Here is a 21,727-nt window from a genome sequence, read left to right on the forward strand (position 1 = left end):
TGTGTACACTGTACAGTATGTGTTGCTTCAAGATAAAACAGTTTATGATAGTAGCAATGTAACTGCATAGGTTGATAAAACTATTTTATTACATTACAATTGCTGAGTACAAAAGAGATGTGCATTCAAATTACTACATTTTTGACATATACGACTTTTTCCTATACTATGACTTGTTTACATACTATTCTATGCATTTTTTTCAACATACTATATTTTTGACATTTCGATGTTCTCATTGAAGTCATTGATTGTTTCTTTATCTTTTGTGGAATTTTCTGCATTTTTACAATAGAGACATTTAATATTTCTTTGGCGTTCTTTGTTTGAACAAGATCTAATGGAAAACACAATGATGGTAGCAATCCAACTGCAAAGGTTGTTAAAAACAATTTAATTACATTGAAACTGCACAGTAAAAAAATAACACCACAACAGAGAGTAGAGTTCGTGCATCGGTTTCAGCTGTCTGTCTTTACTCTCAGAGTGAATGCAGCCTCTGTAACGGCCGCAGCCTGTGACTCTCAGGTAACGCAACACTCGGTCCCACCAAAGACTGTTCACTATGTTTTCCGGATCCCGTCCGTTTTCAGTGCTGCAGGTTGACCTCAATGGGGGCCACAGTGGCTTGGAAACAATCCAAGTGTCAACTTACTGTCTCATACAAAAATACAAAGCGTAGGGACATTAAACAACAAAGGCCAATGACATGAGCATTCATTCAAATAGTCAATTCACTGTCACCTGTCACTATGTACAATTTAAAATGTAGCTTTCCACGCTTACAGTCTCCAGACATATTATTGAATCCAGTGTCATGACTCCCTGTTTGTGATATTTTTTAAAGATAGGTTCTTTACTGTAATAACACAAGACAGTGTAATAAATAATCAAGTGTGCTCCAATCATCTCATCAACACATGTTGGCTAACTCTACATACAGACATGAAGCTATTGCTTTTCCACTTGTTGCAGGAGTGCTTGTATGAATCTTGACGTGGAATTTAATTAAAACACGGGCTGTAAAATGTATAATTCACAAAGGAGTGCCAATTGTTTCTCCGTACCTCTCAGAATTTATCAGGGAAATACTATTTCTACGTGGCATAAGGACACTTATTGGGGATCATTTCCACATGACTGTAAATACACTGATGAGGACATTCACATAAAGACATTCGTAGCAGAAGGGTCAATATATACTAAGTGCAGTTCTCCTTTAATGACTGATTTTTAAAACCCTCACATAGCCTACGACTGCTGACCACAAAGTGATGCCTGTGGACAGAGCAGGAACAATATCCACTATCACAGAGAACATCAATAGACTCTCTGATGGTGATGTTGGAAATAAGCATGATGAATGATAAGCCACTTTGCTTGGACGACTCAGAAAGAAGAACAATGGAAACATACATGCAAACACCGTAATCAATTTACAATATACTCTTGAATGCAACACCGATTCCAGCGCTGCATTCATAAAAAATACTTAACAAATTACAATGTCTGAAACAAACTGTCCAGTATATTGCACTGAGAAAGTTGATGAAATCTACCAAAAGTAAAAAAATTAAAATGGAATGCAACATCCACGATTGGTCCATGAATGTGGCTTGAACGGGCTAAATGTTCTTTGATTGGCCCGTGTCAAACCTGTATAACTGGGAGAGTTTCAGGGCCCAAAGTAAAGGCCTCAGTAGTAGTAATGCTGCATCTCTGTCCAGTTGGTGATCCAATACTTTTTCTGCGGCTCCTCAAACTGAAATCCCAGATTGAACTGATACCGTTCTGCCTTGCGAATTCTCACCGCTTGGTGCTTTGGCATTATCCGGTAGTAGATGGCTCGCTTGAAGAATCCAAGCTGAAGGGAAAAAGAGAGAAGAAAAGAGGGAAGGTAACATTTAAAAGCATATAGAAAGCAGAAGAGCTTGGAAAATGTTAGGTGGAGAAGGGTTCATCGGAGGAAAAGCAAGTTAAGCAACAGATAAACCCACGCTTAGAAAGAACGGGAAGACAGATGAAGTATGGAAGATAAACTTGTTTTAAAGTGAACGGCAGCGCATTAATAGCCTGAAAGGGAAGTAGAAGCGATGTTAGGTACATACAAAAAGCAGACAAAAGGTTAAAGAGAAAGTTAAGTGGTAAGAGAGTTGAATCACAACCCAAGCTTCATTAACAGTATCCAGAGAAAATCCATTTGTAGGGTTGTCGTTACCCAAAAGCCCCACTGGTGTGTGCTGTTGGGGGACCCATGGGGGGCCTCAGTAGTCCTCGGTCAGCTTCTCTGTCTCAGAGGGCTGGATCTTCATCTCAGCCTTCTGGGCTTTGGCCTCATACATCTCCCTCCTGCTGGCCCTCTGGAAGAAGCCACACTGAGGGTGGAGGAGGAAGAGGAGGAGGAAGAAGATGGTGCATGGGGGGGTAAATGAAAGGTTAGACTAAAGGCACGATATGGAGGCTTTAAATCAGATGAATGGGTCAACAGCTATCAAAAAGGGAAAAAAACGTGTTGAGATTTAGGGCATGTACATCATGTTAAACAGTGTAATCCCTTCAGTAATGATCGGTAGTCTCACCTTCCATAGTATAAGGATGATTATTCCCAGTAGTAGAATTCCTGCTACAGCCGCAGAGATGATGATCCACAGCGGGAGCTCATAGGGCACCTCCACCCCCTCCAGAGGCTGGATTTCTACTGTGAACTACAAGAAAGGTGGAACGATTTAAGTAAAATCATCCTCATCAGCATCATCTTCATTAACGTTACGCACCATGGTGGGCTGTCTGTCCATCCTGATGGTTGGTTTATCTGTAATGAGCTTCAGAGTGGCTTGACCTCTGACTATAATTCTCAGAGCGTTAGAAAAGTCCTGTGTGAGAAACACAACAAACACTCAGTGTGTAAATATAACGAAAAAGGAAGTCTTTCACAATTATATTAAATTATTAATAATGTGTGTACTAGCTGCAGTGCTAACCTCTAGCATTGTGCTGTTCCACAACCGGGACTGGACATAAATCTTGGCTGAGTTGGTCATGTTGCGCAGCGGACAGGAAAACGTTACGCAGCGTGCCGTCCCCTTCGAGCATTCCTGCAACAAACAATGACATCTTTTATGTAACTACATACTATACCAAAACTAACATTACTTATAAGAATAATTGATGACATACAGTACTATGAGGTTTTTTTACATGCCTAACTGTACTATGACTATTTTAACATACATGACTTTTTTTCATTAACATATTAATATGATTTTTTTAAATCCCTTAATTCATCAAAATTCTATACTGTCTTTTCTGCAACTTTTATTTTTAAAATGTTATGACATTTTTACCATTATTTTTTTGTTTCAACATTTCACAATCACTTTTTTAGGATTTTTTTACATACTGTACTATAAACAAAAACATTACGGCACACTATACTATCACTTGTTTATGCTACACTATGATATGTTTTATGGCACACTATTGTAACTACATATACAGCTACAGTATACTATGTACACGATCTTAATAAGGATTTTTAAAATGTGTCTATGATGCATAGGAGCCCTTTATTATGTTGAATGGCACATATACTCCATATAAGACAGACCCATTTCTTACCAACAGGAAGGTCTCTTTGCGAGGAGAGAGAATTGTGATGGCTGCCTGAGGCTCAATAATATATGGCCTTGCCGCATTAACATCATCCACCACGATCTGTCGTTTAATACGCTTTTGTCTGCTTCCTGCCAACTGGAGGACGACAGAGGGAGAAGGAAACATTAAAGAAGGAAGCAGATGAGACAGAGACATGACATCAGAGTACTTGTGGTGGTAATTACTGGTTTTGATAAAGACATTACCAAAGTCTTCTCAGAATAGCACTGTCATTTCTACTGTCTATATCCAGGCAGAACGCGTTATGACTTTCTATTTGTAGCTCGGTGAGGGCTGTAGCCTAAGTGGCGACACAGACGTTGTTTTCTTTTTAAACAAAATGTATTTCTGAACATCCGTGGTTTGGTTCTGAGTCCATTTTCACACCCCTATTTTACCACTGACATTTATTCATAGAGGGCAAGCTGCTTTACTTCACACTGAACTCAGGAGCATTTAGAGCTCATGTAACAAGCCACTTCTTAGCACAATAGGAAGAAAGTTAAAGTACACTTAGACTTACTCAATATCAGCCATCTCATAACAATTCTAACTATTACAATAACCAAAGATATCTGAGCAGTAATATCAACAAAAGTATACTTGAGTAACTCAAGCATTTTTACCTTAGTGTTTTGTTCCATATAGCTAATGAGTTTAGCATGCTAACTTGCTAAATTTTATTTTAGAAAGGACAATGCAGATATACTAAATATCAAAAGGCTATGCCAGTAATCTAAGCTGGCATTAGCATTTAGCTAAAAGTGCTGATAGCATGGATTTATACAGTTTTGTTTTCGGTTCTTGCGCACTTGTTACTAAAGCTAATAATTTGCTATTTATATGTACTGTTGATGAAATAGAAAAGATAAAATGAGAAAATCACAGTGGCGAACCGTCAGGGCCTTCAAGGTATTCAGAGAATACCCTAGAACAGTGGTTCTCAACTGGTCAGGCCTCGGGACCCACTTTTTACTTGGTCAATAAATCGCGACCCAACATTTTGAAGCACTCAAATCTATTCAACAAAAAATCGTGCTGTAATATATACGCTTTTCAGCATACAATATTAATAAAAGTGAAGTACAGTGCATATATCCCTTATATCCCTTCACAGAACTAAAGTATGCTTTTAAAAAAGGTTTAATGAGATGATGGAATCAAAGCTGAACTATATAAAAAGCCACGCATGCTGAAAACCCAACCCCAGCAGGGGGGTCTGGGGGGATTCTCCCCCAGGAGATTTTTAGAAATACTAACATAAACTATGCATTCTGGTACACTGAGAAGAAAATAAATAAATCTATTACTACCCGACATATTAATAATATTTTATGCCATTGTTTGTTTTTCACTTTGTTCTGACATCTTGCCGCGAGAAGAGTAAAGAGGAGATAGTCTGTGTGACTTACTTTCAATTGTGGGTAAGGGTAGATAGCTCCCATTGTTCTGTGACCTGTCAATCATCAGACCCCACCTCTGATGATTGACAGGTCACAGAACAATGGTCATATGGTCATATGTGTTGATTTCTGATGGAACAATGGTCATATTTCATTATGTGTTGATTTCTATCTGAAGTTGTACCCATGGATGTATAAAGAAGAGTTCTACCGCAAAGTTATTCTCCGTGGGGACTTCCGGCAACAATCTTGATTCTGATTGGCCAGAAGACTCGAAAAAACCTCAGCAAAGATATTTTATTGAGAAGATTCTCACTATGTGACAGAAGTTCTCAAAACCGTTTATGGTCTCCGGTACTTCCAGTCCAACGCCGACTGCATGCACAGCGTTAGAAAATCGGGCCTTCAAAATAAAAGTTAGATTTTTTCCCCCAAAAACAAAAAAAATAATTCCATTTTTTTTCCCAATTTTTTTTCTTCACTCACACATCCGCGACCCACTCGAAACGGGTCCGCGACCCACTTTTGGGTCGCGACCCACCAGTTGAGAACCACTGCCCTAGAACACTCAGATAAAACAAACAAAACATCGATTTAATTATATAAATAAAATGTATATAAAATGAATAAATGAGAATGGTATCCGTGTTGTTGATCTGTAATATTACAGTGTTACGTTGATTTGTTTGTCCTTCTCGGACCATGCACTACGCATTTCAGTGGTTTTGTGTTAGAAAAGAAAGCAACCAATCAGATGTTGTTCTGGGTCTCTGGGTAGAATATCCTTCAACCAAGGTATTCTACATCCTTGATAGAATGCCCTGGCCGTTGCACTGAATGAGAGCGTACGTTTGGATTGACAGTTTGATCAACCAATCATATATTGATTTGTAGCCAATGGGCGTGTTCTTCCAGAGTTCCCCTCGGTTCCAGGGTATTCTAGAAGGCCCGCTAGTTAACTGGCTCGAGACAGAGGATCTAGAATGAATGCGACGAAGCAATTCATGCCGTTTTATTGTTTTTAATGTTGAAATGACAAGTGCAACAGGTGAAGATGAAGTTGTTGCGGAATTGTTCTGAGTACCCTTTTCAAGACGACAATTCAGTGAAAAGACGGACATTATAATGCCGCGGAGGGGAGGGGGGGGCGGCGGCGGCGGCGGGGGGTGTGTGTGTCTACAGAAGATCCAGTTGTGATAGACACGGTTCGCCACTAGAAAATCATGACATGTATCGAAGGTTTAATATGAACCAAGGTTGTTTTCATGTGGCTCATTGCTAGTTGAATAACGGTTTACATTCTGCATCTGCAGAGTCCATATTTTTGGTCATAAACAAATCATATGGTTCTTGGGGAAAAGGAGCATATTGTGGCTTTTAAAAATCAAAAAGATAGGATCCTTACAGTTAGATTTAGTAGGTTGACCACTTCTCCAACAGGGTTACATTCCTCCTCCGATTCCCCTTTTACCACAATCTTGGTCAGGTACAGGAGCCACTTGCCGTTGGCTACCTCAAAGGGCCATTCAAACTCCACAGCCAGGGTCCCCATGTCTCCCAGAGGCTGTCCATTCATGTTCACCTGGTGGCAGAAATCAAACAAATGGCGTGAAATAACAGTCAGAGCTTTACAGTGACTTTGCAACCCCTAAATAGTATCCACCCCTGGTCATGCTTACACCCCAAACCACGGCTTACGTAACCCACACAATATTAAACTTCTGAAGGATGAACATTTTGGCTTCAAAGACAGGGTGGAGATGAGGGAAATGTGGGAAGCAGTCATATTATAGATGCAATATAACGTCCTGGAGGTCTAACATGGTCTCAGTGGTGGAGGTGACTCACATTGAAGGTGAACTCCACCAGACTGCCAACGTCACTCATGTTGGCCATGGCTGACTCGCCCATCACCGTCCCACTGAATTGTGTTTGCACCAGTGGGTTTGCTCTGGACAATGGAGAGGTACAAATAATGAAACACAAGAAAAAAATGATGTGGAAAAAAATGTAATGGGACAATTACTACTTCAGGGTGCATGGAATTTCTGTGCTCTTTACTGTATGTCATATTAAGTAATGGGACTCACATGGAAAAGGAGGGGAGAATGGTGTGTTCGATCAGCAGGGCCACAGGCACAGGGGTCAGGTCATTCTGCTCACTAAGACTAAGATCAAAACAACCCTTATTACAACATTGTGTGCAAGTGCAATATTTGTAGTGTCCCTATGCTAAAGACTCTTGCGCCAAAAGCTCAAAACTTTGAATTTGGCACTAAATAAAAAAGATAATACTAAAATATGGATTAAGCAAATATAATCGTGCATCATTCTTGAAAACTTACGTGGACAGAAGCAGCTCAGACATAATCTCTTTTGTGTACAAATTGAATCCTGAGGTCTCAAAGATGATGGCAAGTGTCACCTGATAATGGAAGAAACACAACGAGAGGCTTCAAACTCTGCTTAGCACGGGAAACGAATCAACACTGATAAGATCAAATCATTTTCAAAACATACATTTTCATTGCCTTTAAGTGGATTCCCCAGCTCACACATCACTGTCGCGTCCAAACTGCATTCCACATCGTGATCCTGGATAAACATATTGAGAAAGTGAACAAAAGAGTAGCATAAGATAGGGGAACATACAAAAAGAAAGGCCTGTAACATTGTAATGTACCACATGGCATGTTTAAATGACGTATAAATTGGCATTTCTAAGTCGTCTGCTGCCCTCCAGTAGACGTACCTCCGACCTGACGCCGGCGTAACTCATTGCGTCAGGGATGGAGATGTTGAGCATGGCTTGGTGGGCGTCTTCACCTGGCTTCACCTTAGTATGAATGTTGGTCACATTCACCATCAGAATTATCGTCTTCATATTGCTGTTGAACTGAAGTTTCTGGAATTTGCCATCCCTGGACACAGAGATACATAAACAACATGAATTATGTCTTCACTTGTTTTTTATATGTATTTTTTAATACATATACATTCCTATTTTTAACCACATTCTGCTTGTGACTGTTAGCAAGTAGCAGTGACAGCTAATCCACAGTGTTATGCAGGGTTGCCAACTCTCACGCATCTGGCGTGTGACCCACGCTTTCACTCTCAATCTCACACTCTCACGCTGCGCAAACTATTCTCACGCCAAAAACAAGATGAACCGGCGATCGTTTTTGGTTGGTTATTTACAATGTTGAGTTGACAGCTGCTCAATCTATCGATCCGCCCCCACCACTCTTAAAGGAGACATGTCATGGCCATTTCCACTGATCATAATTCCATTGTTGAGGTCTACTAGAATAGATTTATATTGTGCAATTTTCCAAACTCACATTGGTTTCTCACAGCATCTCTATAAAGTATGTGTATTCACTGAATTTCACTCTCTGCCTTTAACGGCTCGTTGTAGCTCCAATAGCTCCAGCCCCCACCCTCCCTGTGAGCACAGTGTGCTCTGATTGGTCGGGACGTTGTGAATCTCGCTGAGCTCCGTGGAGGTGTCGTTTCCTTGTTTAGCGATACAGAGCGAAACACAGCCAAACTCACCCTGAGCACACACAAACTCACAGCCGAAGTAAAAACAATAAGTGTGGTTTGATATTGAGTAAGAAAAAGGTTGATAAACGCTGTGAGAATGGGTCTGCACTGCAGAGAGAATTTTGCCGCGATCCCAACTGTCTGTTATCAGCCTGCAGCCCGGGAGGAGAAATCAGCAGAGCGTGTGTGTGTGAGGAAGTCCGTGGATTGGTCAATTTGGACCAATCAGCGGGGGCTTAACGTAACGGTTCTGTGGACGTCACGGCTCCACGGATTGGTCGATTTCGTTCCGGGTACGTGTTTACGTAATCTCGTACCCGGAAAAATCCAATGGATGATGACGTTTCACCAACGAGGCGTTTTGGGGAGGTAATTTCTGTGTTAGAGTTTTACTCGCTACAGGGTGTACTTTGAGGGTTTTGACTCTGCAGACCGTTTACATGCATAAAAACCTTCATAAAACACAAGGGGACGGGTAATAACCAGAAAAGCATGACATGTGACCTTTGACAACGTTAACAGACAGCAGAGCAGTGGGAGCCGGTTGGTCAATCCCCGACCCGTATTGCGCATGCGCAGATCTAAGATCCAGTAGAAATGATAAAGAAGTTAAAGTCTGCTGCTTATTGTTCTACTAGAAAAATACAGTCAACGAGTATATGAGCGTGAGAGTGTGTTAATTAATATATTTGGCAGTTTGGAGTAAGTCTGTAGATTTATTTGTGTGTGTGTGTGTGTGTGTGTGTGTGTGTGTGTGTGTGTGTGTGTGTGTGTGGTGTGTGTGTGTGTGTGTGTGTTTCATGTATAGGCCTCTATAATTAATTAAAATTAATTGTGTTGGATACATTTTCCCGGAAATTATTGCGATAAACGATAATATTGTCGGCACCGTTGTATGACCATTTTAGACCACTGACATAATGATAATATATAATAATAATTCAAGTACATCCTTTCAAACAGCTAGTCACATCCTCATGTAAATGGCAATTTATCGAGTTCATTTGTATTTATCGTACGATAAGTCAATTAATTGGCCTATGCACACAATAAAACAGCGGAAACAAACATGTATTTGACTTTCATTAGTGAATGGAACTTTGTGCCCTTTATAGTCTGTGTCCAATATTGTGTATTTGCATATATTGTATATCCTATATATATGCTAAGGTCCCGCTACTGACACGATAGCAGTCATTTAGTGCGCATATGTGAAATTAAACCCATGATATTAAAATCTCACTCCAGCCAGGTACCCAAAGTTGGCAACCCTGTGTTATGCTAAAGATCTGAGAGAAACATTTGTGATTGTTTCACATCAAAGACTGTGTATAAAGAGGAATAAAGACACTACATATAAACATTAATAGAACCGTTTAGGGTACGTATTCTGTCTTGCAGAGAGTTAGATGGGAAGCTCAATACAAGTCTAAATGCTAAATATGAAGCTAGTTCCAGCAGATGGGAGTGTAGCTTAGCATAAAGACTGTAAACAAAGGTAAAAGGAAGCTATTCTGTCTTTGTCCAAACCTTTGTATGGATAAATTAACTATGTATAACATGTTAAATCCTTCTGTTCTGCCTTGAAATTAAGCTAAGCTAATCGCCTGCTAATGCTAACTTTAGGCCTACCCTAAATCATAATAACGGTCTCAATCTTCTAATCTAAGTCAGTCGTGGCAAGAAAGTAAATAAACACATATCCCCAAATGTCCCATTAAACAAAAAGAAGTGTCATTTGTCAAGAAAAACAAGGCTTCATCACTGGGAATTTAATTTTACCTGGGAAAAGGTATTCTATCTTTGTCCCCAAACTGGGCCGTCAGCTGCAGGTTACTGCTGCATTTGTTGTCAGAGCCACACTCCTTCTGGAAATGAATCTGCAGGAAAAACAACAAACAATATTATATCATGCCATACCATTACTATAGTTATTTACAATTAGACCTATGTCAATTGTTGGCTTCTCTGTACCTCAGTTCTTTGAGTGAGTTTCTGCTCCTGGCTGATTATTGGGTATGAGTCCAGGTTCTGCAGGGCACGTCTGGTTTTAGGTTTTTGTTCTTGTAGGGCCAAGCTGAGGGAGAAGATCACCGGGTCCAGTTTGTCCCTCACAGGTGACTGTAGAATCATCCAAGCATTTATATTGGTCAAGATATGTGCATGGGTAACAGCTAACCCTAACCCCCATAGCAGTAAATAACATATGATAATTGAGGCTTTACCACTACGATCAGTTTCAGAGTCAGACACTTCTTTTTGGAAGATGGCAGACTGAGGGTGCCGGTGTATTTGTCATCATTATTGGCTGCAAAGCGAACACGAGAGCTTCTCCTCCTCTCTATATCAGCGTCCACTGTGTAATTCACCGCTTTACAAAGAAACACACACAGTACATTATACCGTTATTACAGCAGTTTAGGAAAAGCCTTAAGCAAGCTCGATTCTCCAGAGTTGGTTACTATTTATATTACACAGAGTTGTTGTTTTTTAGGTTAGAACAAGAGAATCTCAAAATGTCAAAGCACGTCACTGATTTATCATTGACAAATTACACGATTTGTCATTGTACCAAAAATCAGTAATTTCAGTAAAGACTGCTTACTGGTTTCTTTCTTGAAGTCTTTGTTTCCATTGCTTAGAGTGAAAGACAAACACAGTGTCGCTGTGATGCTGTAAAATAAAAAAGCACAAATTAATACATTGAAATCAAATAATCCCGTTTCAGAATTATACGCTCTGAGAAAAAATCCTACCATGGTGTAATTCCAGGACACTGATTTGGGTCCACAAGATATGGCTCCACCGTGAAATTCTTGGTTAGGTGGATGACTGGTCGAGCTCTGAATACAAATATGATATTGAGAATCAAACAGTGCCCAAGTTACAGTAACAGAAAGAGAAATATAATATCTTTGCTCTGCCAAAGTGTCTTTTCATGCAGGTTTAAGGCTTTTTTCAAGTTTTCACTCAACAATAATAACTTATTTCTACCTGAGCAGGGCCACTTTGTCGTCCAGAGAGCCAACTAAAATATCAGGATAGCTGTTTCCATCCATGTCGATACCTCCGTTGATGGAGTAGCCAAAGGTGTTAAATCGTCCAGACCCCACTGACTTACCCTCAATGACCTACAGAGGGCGACAATGACACACGTGAGGTCAACACAATGAATCTGGGCCTTTTTTGTAATATCTGAAGTGCATCCATGACAAAATCTGACATTTACCTGACTGGGCTCCTCTGAGATTCCCTTTTTACTTCCCATCCAAATGTAGACCTTTCCTGTTTCGTGGAATGGAGCTCCCACTGCAAAGTCTGCACACAGAAACAAAGAAGAGATGACATATTGGGGGAAAAACATGCAAAAGCAGTCTGCTCAAATACATTGGGCCTCTAGGTGGAAGCATTGCACTACTTGTGTTATTCAATGTGTTGTTCATTGAAGTAGTCAAAAGTACAACACAACGCATTATCACTTTTCCCTGCTGAGAGAATATCAAAGCAACAGCGCAAAATAATTCGTACATGAGAAACTGACTGCTTTCTTTTTTACTGTACTTTTCAAGGAGAACTGTAAATGCACAACCAAGAACAAAATAATAAAAACACATCATAAAACGGAATTTAACTTCTATCATTCTGTAGTTTTTTTTATCAATGAATCTGGGTGCAAGTACTTAGCCATGTTTTCAACTTTTGAATTAGGTATTCGCTTTAATTTACACAATCCTGTCAGTGTAAAAACAAATGTTGCGTTCAGGGTCATACCTTGGAATCCGTCTTGGTTGATGTCGCCAATGGCAGCCACTGCAAAGCCGAAAGCAGAGGCCGCCGGACCCTTCAGCACCAAGCTGGCTTTCTTTTGGAACAATCCATTCTCATTCATGAAGATATACACTGCTCCTCCCTGATCCTTCATGCGGTCAAAGTAAAACGGTGCGCCCACAATCAGATCATTCCAGCTGTAAAAAGCAAAGAAGATGTCAAAAGAATATACTTTAAAGGTCACCTATTATGCAAAATCCACTTCTTCATGTCTCTTCACATCAACATGTGTCCCCTCTGTGGAAAGAGATTCTGAAAGTTTCAGGAAAAAAGATTCTCTTTGTGTCCTGATCCATTTATATAAAAACCTGAAAATGAGCTGATCAGATGTTGGCCACTTTATGATGTCATAACGAATCGCCAACAATCGCCCCCCCCCCCCACACACATACCGTATCACCTGAATCTCCTCCTAGAGCACCATTGAGTTCTTTTTAACCAAATCTCTCTCAGAGGGGCGTGGGGAGGGGCTCCTTATTTTTCATCTAAAGTAACAGACAGAGAATCAGCACATTGGAAACAGGGCTGAAACAGAGGGGATTATGGGATGCTACAATGATCTGTTTTATATATTGGTATTTCAAGCCAAACCCTTCAAAGACATGTTTGACATGAGACCTATAATATATTGATGAAAAACAGTATAATAGGGGACCTTTAAAATGCAAATGCATAGAAAGAAGAACTATATTCCTTGGATCTCGGATATTTGTTGAAATCTCGCTATGCATTGAGGGGGACACATGATTTCACCATGATGTCATTACAAACACCTTATCTCCGCGGCTGAGAGGACAGGTTTTATTCTCTCATCTCAGCTCATACATACATCAGTGTCATGCCTTCTCTGCATCACAAAGCAGATCATAGCAGAGCACCGGAGCGTGAGGCAGCTCAAAAGCACAAGATCCATTCACACGTGCAAACATAACACTTTTCTTATTCTTAGTCTGTGAATTAAGATTATTAGCAGCTCATGATTAAAATATAGTATTAGGTTGAAAGGTATCTAAACTAAAAGGCTTCCAATTAGTTCCCTGTGGTGATTGTGTCTTAAATGTAAAGAAAATGTTATACTAGATCTAGTCTTTATGTAGGACATGGTTTTGATTTTAATTTTAAAATGTTCTAAAACCAAGGACCTCATGAATAGAAAAACATGTATTTTGATCCCAGCCTTGACTGAACTCCATACAAGAAAGAAGAATCTAAAGAAAGTGTAGATTTGAAATGTTCAGTGCGGTGTGCAGAGACGCACTTGTCATTGTTGAGGTCGGTGACAGCTATGCTGCTCCCAAAGTACGAGCCCACTTGTTCTCCGAGGATGATGAGGCCCGGCTTGATGTCGCTGTCTCTCATTACCCCGAACATCACAGAGCCCTTGGACTCGTCCCTGGGAGACCCTGTCACCACCGTGTATTCGCCCTGGCTCAGCAGCTTCTTCTCCTCAAGAACGGAGTAACCTGCGGAAACAAGCATTGGAGATCAAACCGTCATCTGAGTATGGGAGGGGTTAAAGGCCCTTAAAAGCATGGAGAGAACGTTTAGAGAATAGAGAGCTATTTACCTATATAACTGTGTCGTCTTTTGATGTTACCAAAGTTTTTGGTATTGGTGTCCCAGAAATTGTCTGGTTCAGGAATCCACCACGTTGTCGTTACATGAACATTCCCTTTATAACAAAGCAGAATTAGAAATGTTATGTCTGCCTCATGCACAATGGGCTGCACAGACAGAGAATAATCCCAGGGCTAGACTACCATCAAGAATTTAGCACACAGGCTTTAATCCTTGTCTGTGAAACCAGCCCATTATTTCAGTGATAAGTAACAAAACACCCTCTTTTTAACGTTAACTCTTCAGTGCCCACCTTGCCATTCGTAGCTGCCTGGAGATCCGATGTAGACATCATTTTCGGTGAAGCCCCCTGAGATGCCCATGTTGCACAAGCCCTCCACCTCCATATCGTTGTTGGGGTTGCAGACCTGATAAGTGTTGGTCTGCCATTCATCGTTGGTGTTATAGGTCAGGTCGTTGCTCCGGACGTAGCACTTTCCTATCATCTTCAACTGGTCCTCTGCTCCGCCTTTGATGATCTTCACATAGCGATGCCCGCACGCCTGGACACCAGAGAAGAGTGAGTATTCTGGGATGTTAGGGACTGCTCTGATTTACAATGTAACAAATCTTATAGTGTATCTAATAATGAGGCTGAATCACAGCTAGACTAATTAAAAAACCTACATCTTAGTTCAGTTGTATTGCACATAAAAAATAAAATAAAAAATGATAACAAATAAATAAATAATTTCTGTTTAAATGCAAGTAATGTGTCCTGTGTTTAAGGCAGTGTTTTTGCCGTTGCTGTATGACAAATGTTTATTTTCTTCAGAGAAATGCATAAAATGTCAGCACAATGTTTATATAGAATATTCTTAATATACATATATATTTTTTCTTGGATCACATTTTGTAAAAACTAAATTAGGAATTTGTTTAAAATGAGAAAATATTGCATTTGATAGAAATATTAAAGGCAGACTGTGAGGTAAACTATAATAAAAAAATGTCCAACTGGAAAAGGGTTAATGGTTTATTTACCAATATTAATAGACATGTAAGTGGAAAAAGTAAACACAATTGTATTTCTCCTACAAAATGAGCTAATTTCCTCTATCAATCATCAAAGGCAAACATCCTTCATTAGAATTATATGTGGCTTTTCCACCTATATGTGTCATTCTGTCATGGGTGTGTGTGTGCGTGTGTGTGTGTGTGTGTCATCAGGTTGTTTTATGACACAGTAAATATTGCAACATGCAGACTGTGGCACTGAGATACAGAGATTTTTTTTATTTTAGCGTGTTACCACTCAGAGCTACAGTAAATATGACCATATATAAAAGACACCACCTGTGACACTGACTAACAGAAACAAAAATGGGTGTCATCTCACCAGCACGCGTCCCTTCAACTGGTCTCTCTGACTGGCCACCGTCACCCCCAGCCACATGCCCTCCACCCTCTCTGATGGATCTGCTGTTTACGGGGGACAAGTGGCAATTAGATTAAAACTGTTTGAAAAGAAACAATGAAAATAAAGCATGAAACATCCAGATTATTAAAAAGATTTCTAATGTTAATCCAGTATCATATTTACTCACAAACCAGGATGTATGTTCTGCTGCTGTTACAAAACAATCCTTTGTTGCATCAATGACGTACATCTAATCTAATATACAGTCCAAAGTAAGCCATGTCAAAGTGCCAAATCTTCAACTGAACCAACCCAATAAGGGAAGCTACCTGCAGTCTGCATCATGCCCCGACAAATATTAACCACACAAATGTGCTGTGACTGCAGCAACGCCATGCTCGACATCAGAAGTGATGAGGAATCTCTTTATTATGGTTCTTACTCGTAGCCTCCGGCGGGCCTATTCACCTCCAGGTAGTGGAGCGGTAAGTCTATAAGTTAATAACATTCAATTAAGAAAAGATGCGCTTTCAGAGTTTCATAGCCTGGAGCTCATGGTGGAGGTGCAGCAAATAATGGTGAATGCTATAGGTCTACACAAGCTCTGTTGTTATTAAATAAAGGGGGAAATATCTGATTACTGTTAGAAATTAAAATCAATGTTTTGATGGCATAAAGTACCATAAACATACCGTCAGTTTAAATGCTGTTTTATACTGAAACACCAGAAGTTCTTGTGCACAACCAGTTGTTAAGCTTTTATTCTGAAAATCCTTCATCTCCGGTTAGCATTTAGCATGTGGCTAATATACCATTTACTATAGAGGTGATTTTGGTAGCGATATGACACGGAGTGTTGCACACCGAAACCTACTGATTTCAACACTACAACTATAGACGTCGAGATATTATTATTGCTGAATATTAAATGAAGGTACAGTTTATTTGAATACGTTTGTTTACAGACGTGGGTAGCATGAAACAACATCCGGAACTACCGGAAATGAAACCAGCCGTGAAGTATTTCCTGTATTTTTGGAGTATTGATTACAGCGTTTAAAATGTATTAAATGAAAAGTCATGAAAGAGATAAGGAGGAGAAAAGCCGTGTTTAGTTATATATTTAATGTACAATGTCTGAATCCTCTGTAATGCGCAACAACGAACATTGGAGACGTGGAGGGCCGGCCCCCAGCAGCGCCAACCGGCACACAGGGAGGAGCCAGCAGAGGAGATATAGCTAGCTCTCTTCCCTTCGCTCACGAGAGCCAGAACACAGCTGTTTTTCTGACTGAACAATCTTCTGCTTGTAACATAACCGCGCCTTTTTATTAATTAAAGTACCCATTTGAAACTTCTCAGAGACTCCATTTAGTCTTCTTTTTAAGAATAACGAACACAGTTATCATTACCCGTACAGCCTCACAATGCATGGCTGTAGACTCATGCTGGAGTCTGATAAGGTGCAGACTGCAGTCGACTACCTTCACTGTATGACTCAGGCCCCCTCACTAACTGGATCTCTGTTATAACACTGCACTCCCCAGTTAAATGTTGAGATAAAGAATCCCCTCTCATGCTTACTTGTGCTGACCAGGTCCATTCTGGAGCAGTCTGTGGCGTCTGTTGTGATGGGACACGAGTAGACGGCACCTGTTTCGTTGACATCTTTTAAATTATTAGATTTCTCTTTTGGAGCTCCTGTAAGAAGCCTGGAGACAGACACAGAGAAAAAAGCCAGGAAGAGCTATAAAGATTATTGGATAATAACACAGCTTTGCCATATTGTTAGACAACACAATACAATCTGGATGATTTCACAGATACTGTTTTTAGTCTCAACACAGGGAATAAGAACAGGTTCTAAGATGAAGTACATCTATTCTCAATCATTGTGCCACTGCAAGTACTAACAAAACACTTGAGTAAATTAAGAGGATTTGTCATTTTCAAAGCTAGTTTTTGATATATAAATGGACTCAATAATTTGCATAAATAAAAAGGGATAATTTTAATGACAAGTTATATTTGAATATCATTACTACACATCACAAAGAGACAAAAGTGTTTTGCCATTAGATAGCAAACGTTACTTTGGTGCAAGGTTACAAATGATAGTTTTTTTACAGACAAAATTATAAATGGCATGAGGAGATGCTTATAGAATTGCACTTGCTTTAATTTAGAGATATATTAATTCGTCCAATAATCCATCCATCCAATCATTTTTGGGTCACATTAACAAGAGCAGCACATTTGTTAACATCAACTAATTGGACATACAATCTGTGATATTAGCCAACAATGTTTTGGTTGAATGTTTTTTTTTTTTTAAGACAAAGGGATGTCTGATACAGCCCTGTGCCAGTAAAATACCCTAAGTGTGTAATGAGGACATATGACCCCGAAAACATTGAATTATAATGGCAGACAGTGTTGAGTGTGTGTACGCAGTATATTTATTTTTGTCATTGGAGCAGACACAAAACAGCCGAGTTAGTTTTTTTTTCCCTGGGGCTTTGATAATTTCTCATGTTTTTTCAGAATAAATTCAACAGACATTGTTAAACAATCAGAAGTGGGCTTTTAGTTACAGAAGGTTAGGCTCTTGTCCACACACACACACACACACACACACACACACACACACACACACACACACACACACACACACACACACACACACACACACACACACACACACACACACACACACACACACACACACACACACACACACACACACACACACACACACACAAAGCGAGAGCCAGTTCACGTGACTTGTAGATTAATAGTGGAAGGAGTGGAGCAGTCAGAGCATGACCTGTGACGAGTCTGGGCAACACACACACACACACACACACACACACACACACACACACACACACACACACACACACACAAAGTAGATTCTTGGTGATGGACCTGATGTTTTTGTCCACTCACCCGATCCTCCCTACATCAGCACCTTCTAACACACACAGATCTTTGAAGACGAGGGATTGACTCGTCTACATGGCTCTGCGCTGGGACACTCTGTTTACTGTCAGCGAGGGATTTATTAGCTCCACTTGGTGGGAGGAAGGTGCCGACAATCTTGTTTACTGTGTGTGTGTGTGTGTGTGTGTGTCCTTGTGACACATGGCCGGCTGTACAATGTGGGAAACAATAGAGTCAAAGTGTGTCTTCATTCAAACTTTCTGAATGTGGACCATATGAAGATTTCATGTCACCATTATCCCGGCCAAAATCATTGTGATTGACGATCATTTCTTAATAATCGAAAAAGCTATACTTAAAAATATTAAATTGGACTAGATAATACTGGAATCACTTTACCTTCATTTAAGTTAACAAACATTGTTTTTTATTTCATCAGAGATAGGACTCGTCTTTCTGTAGAGCTTTTTTTGTAAAAATCAAACAATCTTATATAATGTCATCATAAATCCTGAATACAAATAATAACAATATTGCATAAGTGGGTTTTTTCACATGTTATAATTCCTGTGTTATCAAAACAAGGCTCTATTATGTACTTCTCCTCCATGATTGCAAGCTAGAACGCTTTTTAAAGTAACTTGTAAGGATATTCACCATTATCCCAATCATGTAAAACCTTGCTTCTATCCGCAACAAAACCCTTTATTACCCTATCCTTGGTTTAAAGCTGACATGCTGCTGCCAGTGATGGTTTCAGTGGAAAGAGGTGAGTCAAGCTGTTAGTCATTTCAACTGAAGGGCAGCTAACCCCACTGATAAGCAAGAATAAATACATATATTGAGTGGACCTTTACTGTAAGGTCATTCAAAAATGTCTCTTATGAGTCAGCTCTTCATTGTTACAGCCTGATTATAAGTTTCCTAAAGGTAAAACATGCCTGAAGGATGAGGCATAGCTACCTGATGTCCGAGGGTTTACATGAAAAACAAGACATATACTTAGTGAAATATTGTTTGAGGTAAGCCATGGATGGTCACAGATGACTCACAGGATATTGGGTGGGTTTTCTTGCTATACAAACAGAGAAACTGTGCACCACAGCCACCCCCATACACAAAATGCCCCCATTCAAACTTGCAATCTGTTTTAACGTCACTTGTAAGGATATTCACCATTATCCCAATCATGAAAAACCTTGCTTCTATCTGCAACTAAACCCTTTATTACCCTATCCTTGGTTTAAATTCAAACTTGCAATCTAATCATGAGAACCTCTCAAGAGCTCAGACATAGTTATTTACTCTCTGATGAGTCACCTGAGCATGAAACCACTCAGAAAGTTTGGAAATCAGTCATGTGAGTTTGTTTCCGCTTAACTAATATCAAATTACCCCCTTATAGATCTGGTACTTCCACATTTTACTATCTTGGATCACAACCAGAAATCTAACAGTGGGGAAAATATAAAAATGACAGCGATGGGGATATTTCAGATCAAATGCAACATTTTTAATAAATAGACTTCTTTAAATAAGGAGGCACGCACACATTAATAAAATATAAATCAAATAAGTACACGTCAGAAGTAAAAAATAAGTAGCAGCATTATCAAAGTTAAGATATAAAAGAAGTGAAGTAGCAGCCAGTAATAATATTGCATTGTAGAAAAGTATATATTGCACAGTATTGTATTTCGGTGTGGTTACAGTCTAAATGATTGAAGTAGCAGCCAGCAATAGCAATATTAAATTGTAAATAGAATATATATTCCACATAAGCAGGCGATGCCAACCTTTATAATCTTAGTTAAAGAGTTATGCCGTTCTAATGAAATCTCATTACAAGAAAATTGGCCAGCACTAAAAGAAAGTGACATCAATACTCTACACTAAATATTTCTCACTGATGCATGAAATGAAACACAGACATCCTCCAGCCATTATTTATATCAGAAAGTTCAATTATCCCTTCTTTCTGCTACCAGATGGGCATTATCAGCGATGAATCAATTATCTTGCCACAGTGATGACAACCAGCTAGAACCAACATGGCCTCTGAGGCCGGCAGCTTCCAGTAGAGAGGGAGGAGGAGGAGGAGGTTCAGGTAATCATTCAGTAATGTGGACAGCATCTGAGATTCCACAGAGGTCTGTAGTAGTGAGAGACAATGAGTGATATGAGGAGAACCAGGGCCACAAAGCCCCCTGTGAGTGTGGAGGCCCCTTCTGTAATCTAGAGTATGTGTGTGCAGACATATGAGCAAGAAGTGTGTTTTCTGCATACATGACAAGCCTGTCTGAATCAGGAGTCATGGCCACATTAAATGTTTTTCAGCTGTTAACGGCACAGTGTCTCAAAACACACACAAGGTCAGCCGTTCTTGTGTGAAAACCAAAGCAATATATCCAAAACATTTAGAAAGTGCAAAGTGGAAAACCAAGAGGGTAGACAACACTGTTATAAAACACTTAGAGGCCAGTAAGTCTGAACTTTGCACACAGAAATTGAGGGCACAGAGTACAGCGCTAATCACAAATTCTTTAAGGAAGCGTGGGTAACCTTGGCTGGCAGAGCGCATTTCTCAGCAAACCGGGGGAAATACCTTCTAAGATTATAAACATGGCTGTTGTCTCACTGTCTCTTCAGAGCCGCGTGGGTCAGCTGTGTTTGTTGTGGAAATTCAACTCTGCTGATTGACACCGCAGGTTTGACATACATGAAGACACAGCTTTAACACTGGGAAGTGCTATTTCCAGGACGGCAACAGCTTCATTTAAAGGAATAGTGGGAAATACACCTATTGGACTTTTGAAGAAAACTACATTAGAACAGGGAATGAAAAATGGCAGCTGAATTGACTCTTACCGACCAATGGGAAGGAAGTGGACTCATACATAATCAAAGTGGACATATCTGTCTAGCATTTGTTTTTTTAGGAGCTGCTAAAGTGTCCCTCAGAGTTATCAATCTCATATCTGTGCTGTTAAAATAAAACTACAGCCAGACAATTCTTAGCTTAGCTTAGCACAATGACCGGCTAGTTTTGCTCTGTTTAAAGGTAACTTAGATACAGCTCCTTTTGTTGAATAAAAACAAACACTGTGAACAAGTTTAACATTTCATTTATATAATTAGTATGAGAAAAAAACGTGTTTCAAAGGTCAACGAAAAAGCTAGTTTTCAATGTGATGACCTTACATTTGTCACTTTATGCCAAGTTAATCTCCTTGCATAAAGAGACTCATACCGTTCAATGGGAGGAGGAAGTGGAATCAAACATAATCAAAGTGAGCCTATAACATATCTTTCTCTTGCTCTTGTATTTGTATGGGTTGCTAAAGTGTCACGCAGATTGACCATTCTCATATCT

At 39.7% G+C, this 21,727-nt stretch overlaps 1 protein-coding gene across 1 annotated transcript in view; it reads right to left on the minus strand.

Annotated features, from left to right (window-relative positions):
- Positions 1-377: 377 nt before the first annotated feature.
- itga3b (integrin, alpha 3b) overlaps positions 378-21,727 on the minus strand; it is a 34,223-nt gene continuing 12,873 nt past the window's right edge. The window contains exons 2-26 of the mRNA XM_034214823.1: positions 16,996-17,123; positions 15,391-15,473; positions 14,305-14,554; positions 14,002-14,106; positions 13,693-13,897; positions 12,378-12,571; positions 11,836-11,924; positions 11,601-11,737; positions 11,363-11,449; positions 11,212-11,279; positions 10,832-10,977; positions 10,581-10,727; positions 10,389-10,486; positions 7,810-7,978; positions 7,578-7,652; positions 7,403-7,482; positions 7,148-7,225; positions 6,906-7,008; positions 6,463-6,639; positions 3,619-3,750; positions 2,982-3,095; positions 2,775-2,873; positions 2,580-2,705; positions 2,219-2,375; positions 378-1,864 (exon numbers count right to left, since the gene is read on the minus strand). Of these exons, the coding sequence (XP_034070714.1) occupies positions 2,265-2,375; positions 2,580-2,705; positions 2,775-2,873; positions 2,982-3,095; positions 3,619-3,750; positions 6,463-6,639; positions 6,906-7,008; positions 7,148-7,225; positions 7,403-7,482; positions 7,578-7,652; positions 7,810-7,978; positions 10,389-10,486; positions 10,581-10,727; positions 10,832-10,977; positions 11,212-11,279; positions 11,363-11,449; positions 11,601-11,737; positions 11,836-11,924; positions 12,378-12,571; positions 13,693-13,897; positions 14,002-14,106; positions 14,305-14,554; positions 15,391-15,473; positions 16,996-17,123 (3,001 nt within the window). The 3' untranslated portion in view covers positions 378-1,864; positions 2,219-2,264. The remainder of the gene's footprint in view (positions 1,865-2,218; positions 2,376-2,579; positions 2,706-2,774; positions 2,874-2,981; positions 3,096-3,618; positions 3,751-6,462; positions 6,640-6,905; positions 7,009-7,147; positions 7,226-7,402; positions 7,483-7,577; positions 7,653-7,809; positions 7,979-10,388; positions 10,487-10,580; positions 10,728-10,831; positions 10,978-11,211; positions 11,280-11,362; positions 11,450-11,600; positions 11,738-11,835; positions 11,925-12,377; positions 12,572-13,692; positions 13,898-14,001; positions 14,107-14,304; positions 14,555-15,390; positions 15,474-16,995; positions 17,124-21,727) is intronic.

This window comes from Gymnodraco acuticeps, unplaced genomic scaffold, assembly GCF_902827175.1.
Source record: "Gymnodraco acuticeps unplaced genomic scaffold, fGymAcu1.1, whole genome shotgun sequence".
Lineage (NCBI taxonomy): Eukaryota > Metazoa > Chordata > Actinopteri > Perciformes > Bathydraconidae > Gymnodraco > Gymnodraco acuticeps.